We start from the raw sequence: 21,105 nt of genomic DNA, 5'->3' as shown, positions 1-21,105 counted from the left end.
ACTTCTACCTTCTTATCTACAGTCATCAAGAGAAGGAAGCCCAGGGTCATTTTGGACTGTTGATTATGAGAAGAGATGAGTTGGAACTTCCATGAATCATTCAGACAAGTCGTCTCTCATTAACTGCCCTTCTTCCTACTTTCAAATACTCCTTTCAAATACTTACCAGTGCATGGAGCATCAGAATTGTCAGAAGCAGATCGGTAGTAGTGATTTTGACATACACATTCAATGGAACCTGGCAGTGGAGCGTGGCTGTGGGCAGGGCAGAGAAGGCAAGGGTCATCTCCCACAGATGCTTTAAAGGAACCAATGGGACAGGCTAAGGAGAGGAAAATAACACAGAAAAGAATAGGAAACTCATTAATTCAGATACCAGAAACAATGCAACCTTACTTATATTTAACTCGTGCTGCTGGTGTTGGGAAAACTTGTTACTAGCTACGGCAGGTTATTATTTTATGGCAGTACAGAAAATATCAGCTCTGAACTTGAGCATTGTTTAAGGTGCAATTTTGCACATCTACTTTCTCTCAGCTGGCATAGCAGAAAAAATTGCTTTTTTTAAAAGCTGTTTTAGACAGTTTTATTGCATAAAGTAATATAAGCTACCATGGCTGATTTTGCATCAGATTGAAGCCAGAACTCATAAAGGCAATCCTAACTGTTTTTCTGTAGTTCCGGAAACTTCCCAGGCATGGCTAGAAGCCTCTTAAGTTGGTCAAGTTCAATCTGAAAATTTACAGGAACACGCCTATGGAAAAAGCTGAAACAAGGATGAAAATCCTTCGCACAAGAAAGAAAATGAAAAATATAATAAATTACTATGAATATGGGAGTATAACACATTCTAGGGTCAGCAAAGATGCTGTACTGAATTACCTAGCAGAAAGTACTTGGATCTTTGCCGAAATATTAGGACACAGCTTTTATAATTTTAATGCAGGTTTTATGCATGCTTTTAAAGCTGCTTTTCTATATAAATAGACACAGAATTTTTAGATGTTACCAGCTAATTAGCTGTGGTGAAAGTTCATTCATGGACTGACATTCGTTTATTTAGTTTCGCAATAAAGAACATTTCTAGGGAATGAGAAGCTTTCATATAGACCCCAAATGTGTTTTTGATTTCAGAAGACCGATGGGAATGCTGCTTTCTACATTCAAGAGAAAAACTCTCCAAGTGATTACCATAAGCAGAAGAATCCAAAAGACTGAGAATAGCAAAAATGTTATATATCAAAGAGAACTGTGTAAGAGAAGAACACTGTATGCAACTGTTAATATGAAGTCAGGACATCTAATGAGTGTTCTGAAATGGAACACCACACCAGACACTGAAGAATTAACTCACCTGGTAATTACTTACTACGCTAAAGGAAAGCGGGCTTCCACCTCCAATAACAATAACAAAGGAACAATAACAAACTTTAGAAATTATTTCTAAGTCACTTAGGTTCTAAGTGACCATTTATGCATTTTTCTTAACAAGTAACTTCAGAAAAATAAGAGTATCTCACTTACTGATCCTCCTTTTCATATGCATTCAATTCCTATTGCTTTGAGTTTTCTAAATACATTGGGGATTTCTGATGTATACTTTCGGGCCTGTATACAGCCATATTCCAGACACAGCAGTCAATAATATCCATGAAGTCCTATGAGCTTTAGGTCTTTAGTATCACATTCTCTGTTGGCAGTCTTCTGGCTACAGCATAACCTCCACATGTGTTGTGCTAGAGTGGTAAGTCCTGGAAGAGTCAGACTGTAATAGGGACTTCAATAATGGTGAATGATAGTAATTAGATGCTTGTATTTCCAGAAGAAATGGCAGATACGGAGCAAGGATCACACTTCCAAATTCTTATTTCTGTCACCCCTTGTTATTTCTACTTCCTATGTCAAGGAAAAAAATAACCAGCAAACTGAAATCACATAGCATATTAGAAGCTAAGCTGATTTGTAGAGATTAAATAAGATACACATCTCCTTCACCTTCCTAATGAAAATTTTTGGGGAAAAAAAAATAGAAAACAGACTATGACCTAAAATTCTAGTTAACTGCATTTTTCATTTGCATTTTGTCCAATATATGTGGACTGACTATAGTAGAGACTAATTGACCTTCATGTAGCTGAAGACTATCCTGCATGGTCAAGGACCACAGCTGTCACACACCCTCTACTTCCATGTGAATTCAGCTTCTGTATTCAGTCAGACAGCTGAACACATTCGTGAGCATCTTTATCCCTTTCCAAAATTTGCCTAAAATATGATAGCTTACTACTCACAGAGGGCACCAATAATCGCTCCCATGACATGAGGCTCTTCCTAACATTGCCTCAGTCCAGTCACTCTATAAATAAGGTATCAAAGATTAACTCAGAAGGAAAGAGAAAAACTTCCCTGGCAACCTAAATATGCTAAAGCTACCTCCTTTTAGTCCAGCAGTTGTAGTGAGCCTAGGACCATCTTTCCATAGTGTCTAGCTCTCATTTCTGCAGGATTCCCTTCTTTACACTATCAGTTTTTGTGTGCCTTACATTCCCTTCTTAATGCAGATCATGGCATTATGTTCACTTTCTGTGATCTTACAGTCTCTGCAGATGTCTACTGTGTTTACTGGAAACAGTCAATAACGAATATCCAAGCTGAAAGGAGCCCACCATCACTAGGACTAACACGTATTGCCTTAGTGAAAATCACCATCTTAGGACCATACTGGAAAAAGCCTGAACAAGAACAGCTTCTCCTGAACACTTCCACCATTTGCCTATAGAATAACCTCACAAAAAAAAAAAAAAATCAATAGAAATTAAGCTACAGGCCTTGTCACTGGATCATCCCCCAGGACCAGTACTTACCAATAAAACACAGTTAGGCCTCATCAATTGAGGAAATCTAACGCAAGGACAGAAGCTAGCAGAGCTAGCACCTCAAGGGATGCAGTAAGCTGCCATTTCCCATTAATCAAGGCTATGATAGCAGAAGGCTGACTCTGGCATGCGCAGGTGCTTTTTCTCCCAGCATATCTCAGTCATTTTTGCATCTTGGCCCAGTGCCAGAATGCCACAACAGTTTAGTTGGGCACAGCTCATCTCAGAGACACTGACCCAATTTTCCTTAGCTCCTCCCTAGAATACTCCCTGCTGTGTTGTCTGCATTTATCTGAATGCTCTGAGGAAAAGTTCCTCAGAGAGGCTAGAGAACCATTTTCTGATAGAGGACTAGCATATCATAAACAGCAGAGAAGAGTCTTGGGATCATGAGTAGAAGAGGACAGAACTAAAGAAAGCAAGAGAGAAGAAGAGGCATAATGAAAAGCCCACTTCAGCAATAAGCAAAGAAAGGAAAGCTTCTGAGAGCAAACAAAATAGAGTAAGGAGAAGGATCAAGAAAAATAGACAGAAATATCAATAGACATACATGTATCTGCAGTGCCATTTTTAGGGCACACAGTTACATGTTTTGACTATTTGTACCTAGTCATGCTTTGGATCTGAGCTAGGACTTAGGAAGACACTTAGAAGAGCAAAACATCATTCTCCTTTTGACTGAGACAGTGATAAGAGCTCTGGGGAAAATTCCTTTCCTGCAATTGCTTAGGAAAAATTCGTGTTTCCATTTTAAATTATGGCAACTGTGTGACTGATCAGTTCTGAAACAAGACACGTCTGAGATGTATTTGCTCTGACTGCAAGTGTAGGAAGAGAAATAGTACAGGTACTAGATTAACGAAACTGTTTGATTTACAAAGAGAAGATCAATATATAAAAATAGATAACAACAATAAAGGGTGGTATATGTCGGGAGCTGTTGCTAGTCCAGGAAAAATTGACCAATTCTTATAAATACATACATATGTAGTTTATACAGACACATTCTCATGCTCAAATCTCATGAGCAACAGAGTAATGGAAAGTTAAAGAAACATTATTGGATGGGATTTGATCAGAATATCCTCTCCAAGTCACCAGACTGTTTCTGGCTGCTGTCCTACAATGAAGGAGAGAGCACAGCAATACTAGAAGGCAATTGCTTGGGGAGGTCAGATGGAAAGAACTCTAGAAGAGGGCAGAAGAGATCCACTGGCTTTGATATTGGCTACTGATAAATTTAGTAATCCGAAAATATTTCTTATTAAATTGCATTTGTAGGATTGAATGAAAGAAGGCCCATGCCCCTACAGTTATCTAGCAGAGATGCAAAGGTTTTAGGAGTGCATTGATATTACTATATCCAGTTTTGGATCCCTCAGAGCTATTGAAAAACTGAAGCAAGTTCAGCAGATGGCCACTTATATATTTATACAACTGGGGCAACTGCTCTATGAAGAAAGGCTGAGTAAACTTCATTTTATTAACCTCAAGAAGAAAGGCCATGGGGAATCTAGAGGCAGTCTTCCAATGTCTTCAAAGACTTTTCTGGGAAGACAGACTTATGTTCTTTGCAGTTGTGCACAGTAGAAAGATGAGAGGTAACAGGCATAAACTGAAAAACACAATATTCTGACAAAGTACAACGAAATTCTTTCCATCATCACGGAAAATTTCTGCAGAGAGGTTAAATGGCTTCCATTCCTGAGGACATTCAAGACCATATTAAAATAAAGCCCTGAGAAACCTTTCTGATCTTTTTCTGAGGCTGTTTTGAGCACAATGTTAGACAGGAAATATACATCAGTCACTGCCCAGATATCACTCCTCTCTAATCACACAATATATATGCAAACCTTTTACCAGTGCCCTGTTACATCAGTTCAAGACAGTGTTAGGGAGCCTTAAGACATGGTTTGCATCACTGCATGATCTGATAATGACCTATTCTTGAAAAATCAGACACCCATCCCTTTACTTGCAATGGACCTAGTGGCTGGTTTTAAAGTGACTCCATTCACCTATTTAATCTGTTGGTAAAATAGTCCAACAAATAAACAGAGTGGGACAATAATGAATATTAAAGTATACGAGTATATGAATATGAGAGTATCAAAAATGAACAGAGTGTCAGAGCTGATATTAGAGTAAAACTGAGAGGAATATAGGAGTACTTGAGATCATAGCCAGGGAAAACTGGGTGTGCAAAGGGCCTCACATGAGAATGACTAGGCAAAAAATTATCAGCGTGGAGTTTAAAAAAGGATAACTTGGTATGGGTCATGATGCTTGCTCTCCTGAAATAGTGGAGGACAATGCAAGACAAAGACGTGAAATGGATCAGCTGTAAAGAGGAATGGAGTTTTGTAGTTACAAAGGTGGTTCAGCTCTGGTCAGTAGTGTGTTCCTGTTGACACCAGATGGGACAGTCCCCTTCCAACATGAGGTAGCTCCTGATCTCTCCACAAAGAAATCAACCCTGCAGTCCCCCCATTGCCAAGATTTTGTGAATCCAATATATTACTAAAAACATATTTCCCTTAGCTCTCCTCCTTCTTCATGGAGAGGTTTAATGGACAAAGTTTAATAACTGATATTAGCCCTCAGTAATATGGTTGTGATTCATTCTACAATGAATACAATACAATCACAATTTTATTTTCTCCAGCTCACTTCTTAATACATTGGCAAACAGCCAAATGCCCACCCAGCCACTCCCCACCCTCAGCGTGACATGGGGAGAAAATAGCATAAGAATGTGGATTGAGATAAAGATTGCTTACCCGTTAGTATCACAGGCAAGACAGATTTGTCTCCAGGAAACTTAATTTACTGCTCTTTAAAATAAATTTGGGTAGATGAGAAACAAAAAAAAAAAGTTAAAACAACACTTTTCCTCCCCTCTCTGTAACTCCTTCCCACCAAAATCTTCTCCCTCACCCAAGACGCACAGGGGAAGATGCGATGTGTGTGGTCAGTGCATAGCAACTCCTCCCTCGTGCTTTTGCCCTTCCCTGGCATAAGTTCTCCACAGGCTGCAGTTCCATCAGGAAGTATTCACCATTAGAGCATTGGGTCTACCACAGGCTGCAGAGAATATCTACTCTGGTGGCTGGAATACTTCCTTCTTCTGCTCTGACTATCATTCTCTCTGCTGTTTCTCAGTCTTTTTATTCTCTCTTCCTCTCTCTGTCTAGTATTTTTTCCTTTAAACATGCTTGCCTAGAAATGCCATATGTCTGATCAGTTCAGCTGTGTCCTGTCCTTGGGCTGTTGCAGAATTATCTGGAAACAGTTGTGCCTGGCACAGGAAAGCCCCTAACCTCTTCTAACAGAGGCTGCCCCTTCATTCTCCACCATTACTAAATCCTTATCACAGAAATTGCATATGTTGTGATACCCAACAAGAGGGCAAAGCAGTCTAACTCTAACCAGGAGACTTCAGTAAGCATATCTATACCTCATGATCTCACGATCTAAGTAGCTCCCACCACTCCCCATCCCTTTCAAAGTATGGTTCGATTTGTGTTCTTTCCAACACTTCTATGATCTTTTCTCCCTCAGAGATCGAAGTGGATAAAAGAAGAAAAGCTGATTCTGTGAGATACATAAGCAGCAGGGTAGCTGGTGGGCAATTGCAGATGTAGAAAAACACAGATGCAGTAATGGCACATTTTCAATGATATGGGGCAAACACTGTATTGGATACTAGTATGAGATAGAAGAAAAACAGATATAAAGCTTGAGTGACAGGACTGCTCTGGAGTTAGTTTGTATTCTGGACTTCAGAGGGAAAAAGAGAAACATCATTAAATTAACAGCCTTATTTTAATGACTTTTCAAGTTCAAAGATCACCTTACTCCTTCATAAGAAAGTGTCAGCTTAGCACTTTATCAAATAGTCATTTCTTCTCTTTCCCCCCAACATTCTCATTATTGAAATATTTTCTAAATGATGTTTTAGTCATTAATTCTAAGTACTATTTGCAAAAGCATCTGATAACCCATGGGACTTTCAGCTAAGAGTCCATGATAAACAGTGGGCAGTGAATGCCAAGAAACACATCACACTGTAAACTGATTTGTGGGAATGAAATCCAGGAGCAACTGCTTCCATAAATGAATCTATCAATTTGAGATTTACCAATGAGTAATATGGGAGCCAATAATCTAAGATGACCTAATCACTCAGAAATTTCTATTCCAGACCCTTTGTGAGGAAAAACCCTTAGAGGTGCAGAAAACCCCACAAGACAAGAATCACAGAATCAAAGAATTACAGATTGTCAGGTATTGGAAGGGATCCTGAAATATCATCAAGTCCTATACCCCTGCTGGAGCAGGAACATCTAGATTAGGTCACCCAGGAATGTGTCCAGGTGGGTTTTGAATATCTCCAAAGGAGATCCCACAAACTCTCTGGGCAGCCTGTTCCAATGTTCTATCACCCTCACTGTAAAGAAGTTTTTTTCTCCTACTTTTGTGGAACTTCCTATGTTACAGCTTGCACCCAATGCCCCTTGTCCTATCACTGGATGTCACTGAGAAGAGCCTGGCTCCATCTTCCTGACACTCACCCTTCACATATTTATAAGCATTAATTATGTCACCCCTCAGTCTCCTCCAAGCTAGACACCTAGAGACCCAGCTCCCTCAGCCTTTCCTCATAAGGGAGATGCTTCACTCCCTTACTCATCTTTGTAGCTCTGTGCTGGACTCTCTCAAGCAGTTCCCTGTCCTTCTTGAACTGATGGACCCAGAACTGTACACAATATTCCAGATGCAGCCTCACCAGGGCAGAGTAGAGGGGGAGAAGAACCTCTCTCGACCTACTAACCACGCCCCTTGTAATACACCGGAGAATGCCAATGGCATTCTTGGCCATGAGAGTGCAGTGCTGGCTCATAGTCATTCTGCAGTCCACCAGGGCCCCCAGGTTCCATTCCCTTACGCTGCTCTCCAATAGGTCAGTCCCCAACCTATACACAAAATGCAAGACTCTACGCTTGCCCTTGTTATAATTCATTAAGTGTTTCCCCATCCAACTCAACACCCTGCCCAGGTCTTGCTGGATGGCAGCACAGACTTCTGGTGTGTCAGCCACTTCTCCCAGTTTTGTGTCATCAGCAAGCTTGCTGACAGTGCACTCTATTTCCTCATCCAAGTCATTGATAAATGTATTGAAGAGTACTGATCCCAGTACCAACTCTTGAGGGGTTCTCCAGGAAGAAAATAAAACAAAATTCCAACTTTCCCTTCTCTTCTGTATGCTGCCATTCTCCTCTCTGATTGTTTTGCAAAAGAAGAAATTCTACTTGGATAAAGTGAAAAGTGAAGCTGGCCCACACCATATCAGCTTGAGGGCTGACTTATCTTAGATGTCTTTTCACCATTCTGTTTAGCTGGAGAAATTTGCCATATAGTAAGAATCATCAGGCACTCTTAAGAAACTAATGAAAGAAAGAATATCTTAACTGATGGTAGGAAGCAGAGAAGTAGAAGGGCTTTCTATCTACTCTGAATGCTTCTTGCCAGATTCTTAGTACTAAATAAACAGGCAACAGTTGTTCCGGGAAGGACTCCATGGACTTCCATATGGTGAGGAAGAAGGCAGTGCCCACACTCTTCTACTAAAGAAGAGACTTTATTATGGAATTTGCTTCTCCTTCCTATCCCTAGTTCACTCCTTGGTCCTGATAAAAGGAGCTCTATGCAGGACATTCAGTAGAGGTCTGCTCTTAGACTACTGCTTTTGCTCTGTTATTTCACACAGAACACTATATAATCACATATCTAATCCTTTAGTTCTTAGGAAGAAGTGAGAATATACGAAGAGGAGAAGTACTGGGAAAGACACTTTATAAAGTATAAACAAGAGGACAAATTGAACCAGCTGAATGTTTTTTTTCTTTCTGACAGGACAGCAACATATTTTTAGCATAAGACTTCAGGTCCTCAAGAGTTTACAAAAAACGTGAGGAGAAAAATCATCTTCTAACATTAAGGATTACTAGTTGGTTGCTTTTTGTTTGTTTATTCTATGCTCAGGAAGCAATTAGTAGGAGTAGCGTTCTGAGTTTGAAAAACTGTAATACTTAATATATTTGACTATTCTCCTCTATGCCCAGCTCCTGGCAGTAGTGGGACTGCAGTGGAGTGTCTGTGTTTTGAAGCCTACAAAAGCCAGAATGTTTGAAAATCTTTAAGATTTTTTTTTAAATCCTCATTTTTCCTTGCCTATTCTAATTTCCATAGTGTTTGAGTGCTTACAACTACTACTTGATACTAAATATTTGACTGGTTTACCTGGATTTTGGATTAGTCGCAGTACTGATAAAGACAACAATGCTAGGGCTATTTAGAACCACTATATGACTGACTGAGTTTTCTCTTTTAAGAGCAATACTGTATGAATGTAGCTTTCAGGAGCAAGATAAAAAGAGACACACATTTTAATTGTTCTCAAAGAATAAACAAATAAGCAGTACTAACTTTAATTCCTTTCATAAATCTTCAGCACAATGAACTGTGTTTTAATAATGTTATGTTGCATAACCCCAACACTTCAAAAAAACAGAAAGTGAATAATATATTGACAACCATTAACAATCTATTGGATTTGAACTTTGTGTTAACCAGAATACTTGTACTCTCAATGTCCCAGTCAAACTCTTATTTGAATAAATTACAGTCCAACTAAAAAATCGTGTCTGAAAACAAGCTGAAAACAAGCTCCACATTAGATTTAATGTTTTAGAGTACTAATTGTGGTGTAGCAACATTATATATTGCTGAGATGCTGAGTAGATACATATCAAAACCAAGGAAGGATGAAAATGACATTATACATAATATATAAGCAAGATAAGCCACAGTTTGGTCTAATAGATTGACTTGAGATTGAAATGGGAAGACAGTCAACATATTAGACTGGGTAGTCAGGTTTTGGCCAAATACCATTACTTAGAGATAGCCAATTTATTCTACTTACTCTTAGAAACATTTTACACAATGTACCATCAGCCTCAGGGCAGAGTACATTAGAGATCTAATCATAAAACAGTTATCACTGTTCCTTACCAAGTCAGGCTCACAGATCTCTGATCCATTGTTGCATGATCAGGATGCTGCCACTTCCCCTTTCTTTTTTTAACCACTGGTTTCAACAGCACCAACAAAAGGGCCCAAGATAGTTAGGATGGTAGGTTATGTTAGATTTTGACCTCAGCTCTGCTCCATGTGACACCTCTACTGCAATATTGTTGCATATTCATAAAGAAGTGTAACCACATTAGAACCGTCTAGTTACAATTTCTCATTCTGGAAATATAGCCCAACAAATTCTCTCTGGTTGCAGTTTAAACTCGGCCTGAATGGAGTTTCCAACTGTGTTCCTGGTTCCAGGACACTGTCCCTGAGTCTGAGGAACTGGAATCACAAGGAGAAGAAGCTGCTAGTAATCATTCATTCTCTGTGAGACATGATTGTGAACTTCTGACAAACGTTATCACAGGGAAAGAATAAAAAAGTGTCTACATAAAGGGGGGGGAAATGGCATCTCACCTTGACAAGCTTGTTCGCTGTCAACAGACTGGTAACCAGCCTTGCAAGAGCATCGTCCAGTGGCCACCATCCACTCTCCTTCTCCATTGCAGTGCAACCGAACACCTGAAGACCCAGTTGTGCTTGCCTCTTCAGCATTTGCTACACATGTCCCTGGTGACTCCACCAGTGAGGTCTTTTCTCCTCCAGCAAAAGTTTCAGGGAAGGAGGCAAATCCTTTCACCACAGCTGGACACTTGTAGAAAAAGACCTGGACTGCCACCAAGGACATACAGGCTCCTGAGTCCTGGAAGGCCAGGTAGAAGCCATGCTTTGTGAGTGGCCCAAAGCTACGTACTTTAACGTTCATCCTTACCACCTTCCCAGTTCTGTCCACCTGGGAAAAGCTTTCATCAGCTGCAATAGTATCCACTTTGGTCCAGGGGCCTTCGTGCCACTCTGGCAGTTCCTGAGAGGCTATGTCGACATTTGACTGGTGGTAGTAGAGTGTGAAAGTCTCTTTGCAAGTAGAGGCCACAGTACGCATGCTGGCACAGTCTCTCACTGAGAAATGTAGGCGGACATGGACTCGGTGGGCTCCACGTCGCTCTATGAAGTGCGTACGCAACCAGTTATTTTGACCTGGTTCATCCATGTTACAAACTTGAAAGGTTCGGATCTGGCGCTCCTTATCATCCCGGACACTTACTTCTTCCCACTATAAAGAGAAAAAGAAGAAACGATATATAAAATTTAAAAAGGAATTCAGCGTTCAACTATGTCAGAAATACAGGACAGGCCTTCTCCCCTTTCTTTCTTCTTGCTGTGTTTATGGTAAGATTTGAACCTGCTGCTGTCATATGCAAAACAACACACTACGCAGGACTGAGTATGACCTGGTAAAGAAGAACTGTTAAACATTTAGGAAAAAATTGTCTTGAAACAAAACTCATGAAAAATTGTCATGTGGTGTTGAGAATCTTAAAGTCAGAGAGTCGCATCTTTCCCCACTACTTCCCTATCTCTACATACATGCATAACACAGACAAGACAGAGAAACGAGATCACTACGGAGAAAACATTAATGCATCAGTCTCTCCTACTCAACTCCATTAGTTGGTCTGAGCAGAAGGTTAGATAGAGACCTATTAAGTATTTTAGAAGCAGAGAGAAAGGCAATAGTATCATACCCAGTATCATCTTCTTTTAGTAATGTGGTTTGAACAAAATATGTTAAAGTTCTTCCTAAGTAAATGAAACCATAAAACAAGTCTTGTTTATTCTAGTCTCCCTTTCTTCATCAGCTACATGCACACCTTCCCAGCAGAGATAAAGTCATGAAAAGGGCAAAGGAAATGCTTACCCCATCGGGAGGGTGAGAGGTCCAGCCAATCTCTGAGGTTTCTCCAGTTGTATCCAGAAGTATTTCTGTTTATATTAAAAAACATTAAATAAAAAAGTATGTTGTGCTTTAGTCAGTCTAGCATCTTATCTGTCCCTCACAAATTGTCTTTAACAATTAAAATCAAAGAAGCCATCTCTTGTAGAGAGCTTCTACACACCCAGAATATACATTCATATTTTGAGATTAAATACAATAGCTTACATCTATATTAGGAAATTAAGCATGCCCAACACAGAAGCATGGGGCACATGATCATGCCTATACCATGGTTACTAGGTTGTTTGGAAATATTCTGGCCACACAAAATCTCTACCAGGTAAAGTGAAGCACAATCACATTATAGAATAGTTATTGTAATGAGCAGTACAGGGGAGAACACTCTCCTTTTCGAAAGGAAATAGCAGAGCAGAAAGGTTAATTACATGAACATATGCCAGGCTTTCCATAGGACCATGGTTGTGCATACATAAATATGGACACTAAGCCAAAACATGTTTGTTTCCAGCTCTGGAATAAAATTTCTGTGGTGGGAGTTTAGGATGATAACTGAATCTGTAATGTATTCACTTTGTTCTGGAATAGGGCATTAGGCCACAAGTCCAGCTTCATCAGAAGCTCAGTATTAAAAAGCCTCTTGCATTATTTGCTCTAGAGTAGAGTACATGCAAAATTTCACAGGCCTAACTTATTCCCTGAACTAGTCTGCATTTCCATTGAATATCAATCTACCACTGGAGACAGGTACTAGATTTCACTGTTCTTGGAGATGGTGTTCTCTGTTCAGGAACAAAGCAATACAGAACAGATTGTAACTGTGCAAGCTATATATTCAGTATTCTCCAGCAGTTTATATCAGGTCTGTAAATGCCCTGGAAAATACTGTTAGGCAAGCATGTGTAATTTTCTGTGTACACTTAAAGTGAGACATGGAAGAAAAAAAAATCAGTCAAATAGACATTGACATGTGTTGATATACACTGTACAAGTCAACTTTTTTTTTTCCCCTAAGTTCTGGAAAGTCACTCCCTTTTCCTTCACTTACTTAAATTTCAAATTTTCTGTCTTTCTATTTTGTGTAAAAGAAAAAACCCAGAAAATACTGGGAATGAGAAACAACTGCAACATCCAGTTTATTTACATATGGTATTTATTAATTATCTCATAAGTGTTTTTTAAGGACATGACTACCTCATCTTTTATTCAGACTTCTATTTTCAGATTATGGATTGCAAGTTTCACTATCTCTGATCCTTGGGATCTGATCCACATTAGCCACAGAATGGTTGGGGTTGGAAGAGACTTAAAAGTTCACAACAACTTCTCAGGGCAACCTGTTTCAGAGCCTCACAAATCTCATAGTGAATAATTCCATCCTAATATCTAATCTAAATCTACCCTCCTTTAGTTTAAAGCTATTACTCTTCAATTTATCACTACATTCCAGAATAATGTGTTTTTTCCCTGCCTTTCTTATTGGCCCCCTTTTAACTATTGTCAGCTCATTGGTTGAACTTACCAACCAATATCCCAAGTTCTTTTAATCAGAGTTGCCTTCAATCTATTCTCCATCCATCCTGTATTTGAGCTTGGGATTGCCCCAGCCCAGCTACACCACCTTGCACTCGGCCTTGTTGAACTTAATAAGGTTCACAGCTCAAGACTGTCAAGGTTCCTCTGGATGGTATCCGCCTTCCAGCACAACTACAACACACAGCCTGGTGTCATCAGTAAACTTGCTGAGGGTACACTCAATCCCACAGTCCATGTCACCAGCAAAAATGTTAAATAGCACTAATCCCAATATTGACCCCTGAGGAACACCACTAGTCGCAGGTCTGCACTGGAACATCAAGCTATTGATAGCAACCTTTTCAGTGTGACCATCCAGACAATTCCTTACTCACAAAGTGGTCCATCTTCCAAGCTCAATTAAATTTGTAGACAAAGATACTGTGTAGGACAATGGCAAGTGCTTTGCACAAGTCAAGGTAGATGGTGTCAGTTGCTTGTCCCTCATCCACCATCCATCAGTACTCTAATCTTGTTGGTCACCAAATTTGTCAAGCAATGGTGGTTGTTACCAATCACCTCTTTGTTTTCCATGTGCCTTAGTATAGTTTCCAGGAGGATCTGCTCCATGATCTTACCAGGAACAGAGGAGAAATCAGATGGCTTGTATCTCCCCACGCCTTGAATCTGCTTTCTTCCAGTGGGTGATTCTCACTTCTCCCAGTCCCTGCCTCTGTATTCAATGTGTTGGGAAATGTGGCTAGAGCACTTGCCAGTGAATGTTGAGGCAAAAAAGTCAACAAGTACTTCAGCCTTCTCCATATCTCAAATCATCAAGCCACCCATCTCCTTCAAAGAAAGGCTTACATGGGCCAGTAGACCAGGTTTCTCTCAAAGCAAGTCTCACAGTTCAAGCAGCTGAAGCCCAGACTGTAGCATCAATTCTGTAACCATCTGTTGATTCGCTAAATTCAGCTCCCTGTTTTAATATTCCTTTTCTCTGACCAGGAAGATTGATGAAAGAACTACCCACACTCCAGAGTCCCTTAACTGCAGCCCTTATGGCTGTGTAATCCTTCATGATATTCTTCAGACTGCTCCTGGCTGTATCACCAATGCCCACATGAAAAAACAGCAGTGGATAATAATGGGTGTATGACTTCTCAGTTACAATCCCAATACGAGCTTCCAGTAATAAAAAACACTTCTTTAGATAGTGCATCAAGTTGGTAAATGAGTGCCTCAATATCTCTGAAGAAAGTTGCCTACCACTATCACCTGTTGCCTTTTCTTAGTTGTACCTGTCAACCTAGGAGTGGACCAGACTGTACTAGTCACCTCCAGCATCTCTCCTGATACGAGATTTGAGAGTCTTTCCTCTTCAGGCTGCAGTGGTGAAGCAGATCTGCAATGGCACCTCAAGCCTCAGGGGAAGTATCTTCTTCCTGCTAGGCCCTGCTGTCCCAAGCTTCCATCCCTCCATGTTATTGGCCCCCCTGTCTGCTGTGTGCCAGTGGGGGAATTTTTGGTTGTTTGGCCATGAAATGTGGATCCACTGCAGAATGCATTTGGTACAGGCTATCTACCTCCTTCTTAGATTCCCTAATGTCTTGCAGCCTCCTCACCACCTCCTGGTGCCAGCACTTGTTTGCAGGATATTCTCTACTTTGGCACACCTTTTGCAGGTGTAATCAGCTACCTGGCTCAGGAGAAAGGTCTAGGTACTTTCTGCAATCTGAGGACTGCATTGCAATGAAGTAAACAGTGCAGATCTCCCACCCAGAGCTGCATTCTTTGCTCTCAGAAAAGTGCCCACCATTCTGCCTTGACTGTTAGATTGGATGAGAGCCCTTGAGCAGTGCAGATGCTTATGACAGTCCTAGCTGCTGGGTTATACATACTGTGAGTCTTCCCCCTTGGCTAATGGAATGGTCCTCCTTCAAAAAGGGAGAAATCAGCAGAAAGAATAGAGTAGAGCCATTCTAAGGAAAACATCAACAACTGTCTGTGTTTATCCAGACCTCAGCTTTCAGCAAGTCCTAGCACTTATGTTTCCTACATGAATTATTTCTTAGGATTTTCTGAGGAGCAACTGCAGTTCTCAGCTTCAAAAGCAGTGTAAAACATCCCAGCTGGCTTGCCAGAAACGGAAAGAGCTACTGCTTATTGCTAAGCCAGACCTCACTACAATTATCTAACAGACTTCATGAAATGCTGTGCACCTTATTACTCAAGCTAAGATAGCACATTTGAGGAGAAAATATCTGAGAAATGCCTATGCCTTCTTGAAGCATGGTCCCTGTCCAGGTTGTCCCAACAGGAGGACTTCACATTCCCCAATGAACACTACTGACTGAACTGCACAGACTGAGGGACTGCATGTCATGTCTTGTCAATCCTTCACCACTGGGTTCCCAGGCATGTCTTTGACATGCTGAAATAACATGAGGTCATTTTTAAACAAAGAATGATTATTTTTTTTCTAATCATTTCCGAGTGCATCTGTTTTACCAAAGTGTAATGCAACTATACTGTGGAAAATCTGGGAGAAAACAAAAGGAAAAAATATCAGTACAGGGAAAGATAGATAAAAAGTAAAAAAAAGTCAGGAAAAGAGAGAAAACTGAAAATACCTGCTCAGTAGCTTGGGTTCTGCCATGACTAGTGGAAAGCATATTTTCCAGATGGCTTCTCATTAGTAAGCAAGGTATGTTTTATCAAGCACATGAATATTCCACATACAGAGGCTGCCTGAAGCACATAACTGTACATCTCACAGTAAATATCGTTAGGAATCATTTAAAAAAAAAAAAAAGTGCACAAATGTCCCTTTGTGTTTCCTCTTCTCCTACTGGTTATATGCCTCAAATCAACTCCCCAGCTCCACTGGCTGCACATACTCATAAATCTAACAAGCTGTTTAATTCTGAGAACAACTGACACAGTACAGGTCATGTTTACATGGCTAAAAACCCTGCACTTACAGAACCATATGATTGTATGCAGTCTGTCTGCTAAGGTTTAGGAGATGATTAGGTGGCATGGGACAAGGCCATGACAAGGGACTGTTACAGTATTTTAACAGAATAGATAATTACATGCCAGTGTACAGGTGTAAGCTTTCACTGTGCCAGTTCATTAGTACTGATGTATTAGTCCATATTCTCAATGTGCCAAGCCAGATTAGTATTCTGCTGTGCTTCAGCACACTCAGCAATGATCTGTTCAGTTGAATTTATTGGTCTGGAAAGAAACAACAAAGAAACAAACAAAAACATGCAAGCAAACAAACAAAAAAAAAATTGGCTTGCACCATTTCTATCTCATTCAAAACCAAGGGTCTTGTAATCAGCAAATCACTCCCAGGACCAGGACAGTCCATGATACTAAGGACATTTAATTAGGTAACCTCAGAGCACCAAAGTAATGATATTCCACACTGGATTAAAATTGAGGAATAATCAGGATATCTGGGTAATCTGGAGTTTTTCACAAGATTTCACAAGAGGTGATGAAAATTCTCCCTTGACTTCTGCTTTAATCTTACTATTTCTAGCAAGTATGAGATTCCAGTTTCTTATGGAGACTGTTATTTTAGTTTAAAGAAAATAAAAACAGCTTAGGAGAGATTCTCCTACATTTCTGTTCCCTAAATTAAGAAAAAATATGATCTTCAATACAACAATCAAACAGTAGTCTTCCTAAGGCAAGTTCAGAATTAACTATATATGCATTTCAGTGTTTCCTGCTCTTACAGGCTAGAAAGGGTAAAAAAAATCTCAAAGATTAGTACAGGCAGCAGCCTATTCTTAAAACACAAACCAATCTCTTCATTTGCATTGTATAATGATGTCAATATCAAGCTCAACTTGGCAGAGACTGGAAGCCACTACTACTGATGATAATAGGCATATTAATAATCTTCTTCAGTGTTCAGGTTATTCAGTGCTTTCAGCAAGACACTGAAATATATTGCCTGCGTTATAGGCAAAATATTGCCCTGGGGCAAAAAGATGACAGTTCACCCAAGGATGACTGACTCTGGGACATCATCCTCGAAGGCAGAGATGGCCTAATAGCTTTCTGGACTGAAACACACTTGTCCTCAGCATTTGAACAGTAGAGTGGTGCAATGGGGAGTTATACAACCCAAGTTTAGGCCAATCCATAGCCAGAGATTAAATCTGATCTTAAGAAGACAAAGAAACAGTTCCTTTACCTGTGGTTTTAGAAGGTGGTGCTAAGAATGATCAAACCATAGAATCACAGAATGAAACAAGATGGAACAGAGGTGTACAAGTCATATTGTCCAGTATCCCTCTCAAGACCAGGCTAGATTACAGTAGATTGCTCTAGGTCTCATCCAGTTGAATTCTGAGTATTTCCAAGCTTACATTGGTAAATAAGGCAAACGGTACTAACATAAGATATAGCCTTCAGGAAATTTGCCTTGCTGTGCCACTGAATGCCTAAGCAGCACAGCCCTCTGGATTCACATACTTCTTGAAAATAACTGAAATATTACTGGGCGTTTTCTTCCTTTCATGACCATGTCTAAACATGAAAAAGGGGAGAGACTGTGAATATTCTGAGAGTTCTGGAAAGGAAAACCATTTTCTGGTCTTGTCTAAAAACATGTTGTTAGGTTCTGCTTAATCCAGTCATCTGTCAGAAGCAAGTCTGATCCAGCTCAGTGTGCCCAAGTTTAACCCAGTGGTTGAATGTTCCCCGGGTCCAACCAGTAGCAAGGCTGAGTGTGAATTCTCAATAGGCACATACACACAAACACGTAGGCATTACACATATATATATATATATGTCTAGCCAAGAAGATCAGCACAGACAGAAACACTCACCAGTTATGACAGCACCACCAATGGCCTCATCCTGCTCACCTTTCTGGTTGGTCAGGATGCAGGTCTGTTAGTGGGAAATATATATATGTATTTATATACTGTACAGATCCCTGAAATAACTGTCCTCAAACATCGACCGCCCAGTAACTGACCTCTAGGTATATGTTTTGTCCATTTGCTGGCACCTGAATGTATGAGCACCTAAATCTTGCATTCCCCACTCCAGCTGCTTCTATTCAGACACTCTTGCTCACTGATAAGCATACATACATATACAAAATAAATGCATAGGCACACCCTCTGTGGATTCTTCCAATTGTCTGTCTGCAACAAACCCATGCAGTGCTACAGATTTGGGGCAGAGTAGCTGGAAGACTGTGTGGAAGAAGTGGACCTGACTGTGTTGGTTGACACTCAGCTAAACGTGAGCCAGCGGTGTGCCCAGACAGCCAAGAAGGCCAATGGCATCCTGGCACGCATCAGAAATAGTGTAGCCAGCAGAAGCACGGAAGTGATTGTCTCCATGTACTCATCTCTGGTGAGGCCACAACCTCAAGTATTATGTTGAGTTTAGAGCCTCTTACTATAAGAAAGACAGAGACCCTGGAGCATGTCCAGAGAAGGCCAATGAAGCTGGTGAGGAATTTGCAGCACAAATCTTATGAGCAACAACTGAGGGAACTGGAATTGTTTAGTCAGGAGAAGAGAAGGCTTGGGGAGACCTTCAAAGAAGGTTGTGGTGAGGTCGGGGTCAGCCTCTTCTCCTATGTAAGTAGTGACAGGACTAGAGGGAATGGCCTCACGTAGAGGTTGATTTTGGATATTAGAAAAAAATATGTTCTCAAAAAGAGCGGTCAGACACTGGAACAGGCTGTACAGGGAGGTGGTTAAATCACCGCCCCCGGAGGTGTTCAAAAAACATTTAGATGCTGTACTAAGGAACACGGTATTCTGGGGAGATATTGGTGGTAGGTGGACAGTTGAATTGGATGATCTTGGAAGTCTTTTCCAATCTTGGTGATTCTATGAGAAAAAAAGTAATTTCACTTTTTTTTCCCCTTCAAATAAACTGATATCATTTCAAACTTCCTTTGTAACATAACAAAATATAACAAAAGTAAATGCTATTTCATTTCATTTCCCAGATGGAAGAGACATCTGGGAGCCATCTCGCCCAACTCTCTCCTCAAACAGGTTGCACAGATCTACGTTAGGACAACCTTTTATATTTCCAGGGAAGGGGACCACACAGCTTCTCTGAGTAACATATTATTTTGCTCATCTACTGCTAAACAGATGTTTCCTGATGTTGGGACAGAACCTATCATGTTTCAGTTTGTAACCACTATCTCCAGTCTTGTCACCTAACACAACTGAAGAAAGCCTGTCCTCTTTGCATCTCAGGTACTTACATACATTCTTAAGATCTCCGTGAGCCTTCTCTAAGCTAAAAACTCCCAACTCTCTCAGCCTTTTCCCATAGGTGTTTCAGTCCCCTTAATCACCTTCACGGCTCTCAACTGGGATGGGAAAGCTTCTCCAGAAGCTTCGTATCATTCTTTGTGCTGGGAGACCCCAGAACTGAACATAGTACTCCAGGTGTGGCCTCACCATTGCTGAGAAGGGGGGGATCACTTTCCTCAACCTGCTGACAATACTTTGCCCGATACAGCCCTTTCCTTGCAACAACGGCTCACTGTTTATATATGTTCAACTTGTTGACCACCAAAAATCCTAAGGTGTTTAAAACAAGGCTGTTTTCCAGATAAACTGTCAGCCCTCAGCATGTATACTGGTGCCCAGAGCTGTCCCTCCCCAGATGCAGTACATCACATATGCTGCTAGTATGCTACTAGTTACTGGTCTCTGTCTAGATTTTGTGCCACTGATCACAGCCCTCTGGTCCAGAACATTCAACTAGTTTTCAATCAACCTAACTTATCTGCCCATCCAGTCTATCTATGCAGATCTTTTCTATGAGAATCATATGTCAAAGAAAGTCCAGGAAGATAATATCCACGACCTTCTCATCATCTATGAGGTTAGTCACTTAATCACAGCAGCTTATCTTGTTGCTCAAATGTGACTTTCCCTTGATGAAGCCACACTATCTACTTCTGACAATTTTCTTCCCTTTCACATAGCTTGAAATGATTTCCAGGATTAACATCTCCATCGTATTCCCAAGTATACGATACAGTTTCTAAGGTCCTTCCTCTTGCCCTTCTCAAAGACATGAGTGACATTTTCTTTCCTCCAGTATTCCAGCATTTCTCTCCATTATCATGATTGATCAAAGATTATCAAGAGTGGCCTCACAACTACATCTGCGAGATCCCTCAGCACTCATGGGTGCATTCCATCATCACTCTTAGACTTCAGTATGTCAACTTTGTCTAAGTATTTCCTAACCTGACTTTCTTCCACTAAGGTTATATCCTTTCTCCAGTCTTTCTCCCTGGTCTCTGGGTCTCATGAAGGCTAATCTTGCTAGCATAGACTGAAGCAAAGAATGAATTAAGTGCCTGAACATTTTCCATGTCTTGTGCTTTCAACTCATTCAGCAAAAAGCCCAGATCTGTGTCAGTCTTCATTTAGTCACCAGTGCTCTTACACAAGCCTTTTTTGTTGTCTGACACCCTTGGCCAGATTCAATTCTGTTAAGTCTTTAGCTTTCCTAGCTTTCTCCTTTGACACCGACTCTGTACTCCTTGTAGGTTATCCATTCTTCCTTCCACTCTGTAGATTTTCTTCATGTGCTCAAGCTTGGTCAGGAGTTCCTTGTTCATATCCATGCTGGTCTCCTAGTGTTTCTGCCCAATCTCCTATTCATTGAAAGGGATTGCTTTTGAGCTTGGAGGAGATGATCCCTGAATATTAACCAGCTTTCCTGGGCTCTTCCTCCCTGCAGGTCCCT

General features: G+C 40.6%; 1 protein-coding gene across 1 annotated transcript in view; it reads right to left on the bottom strand.

The window, feature by feature from the left end:
- The window catches only part of LOC122177753 (ephrin type-B receptor 5), a 52,490-nt gene that overhangs the window by 24,841 nt on the left and 6,544 nt on the right, over window positions 1–21,105 (bottom strand). Inside the window, exons 2-4 of the mRNA XM_042867458.1 lie at window positions 11,782–11,846; window positions 10,440–11,136; window positions 167–322 (exon numbers count right to left, since the gene is read on the bottom strand). Coding sequence (XP_042723392.1) covers window positions 167–322; window positions 10,440–11,136; window positions 11,782–11,846 — 918 coding nt within the window. The remainder of the gene's footprint in view (window positions 1–166; window positions 323–10,439; window positions 11,137–11,781; window positions 11,847–21,105) is intronic.

Source organism: Lagopus leucura, unplaced genomic scaffold (genome assembly GCF_019238085.1).
Source record: "Lagopus leucura isolate 7727_CA_CO unplaced genomic scaffold, USGS_WTPT01 Super-Scaffold_100001, whole genome shotgun sequence".
Classification (NCBI taxonomy): Eukaryota; Metazoa; Chordata; class Aves; order Galliformes; family Phasianidae; genus Lagopus; species Lagopus leucura.
This window is presented reverse-complemented; position numbering and strand designations above follow the sequence as displayed.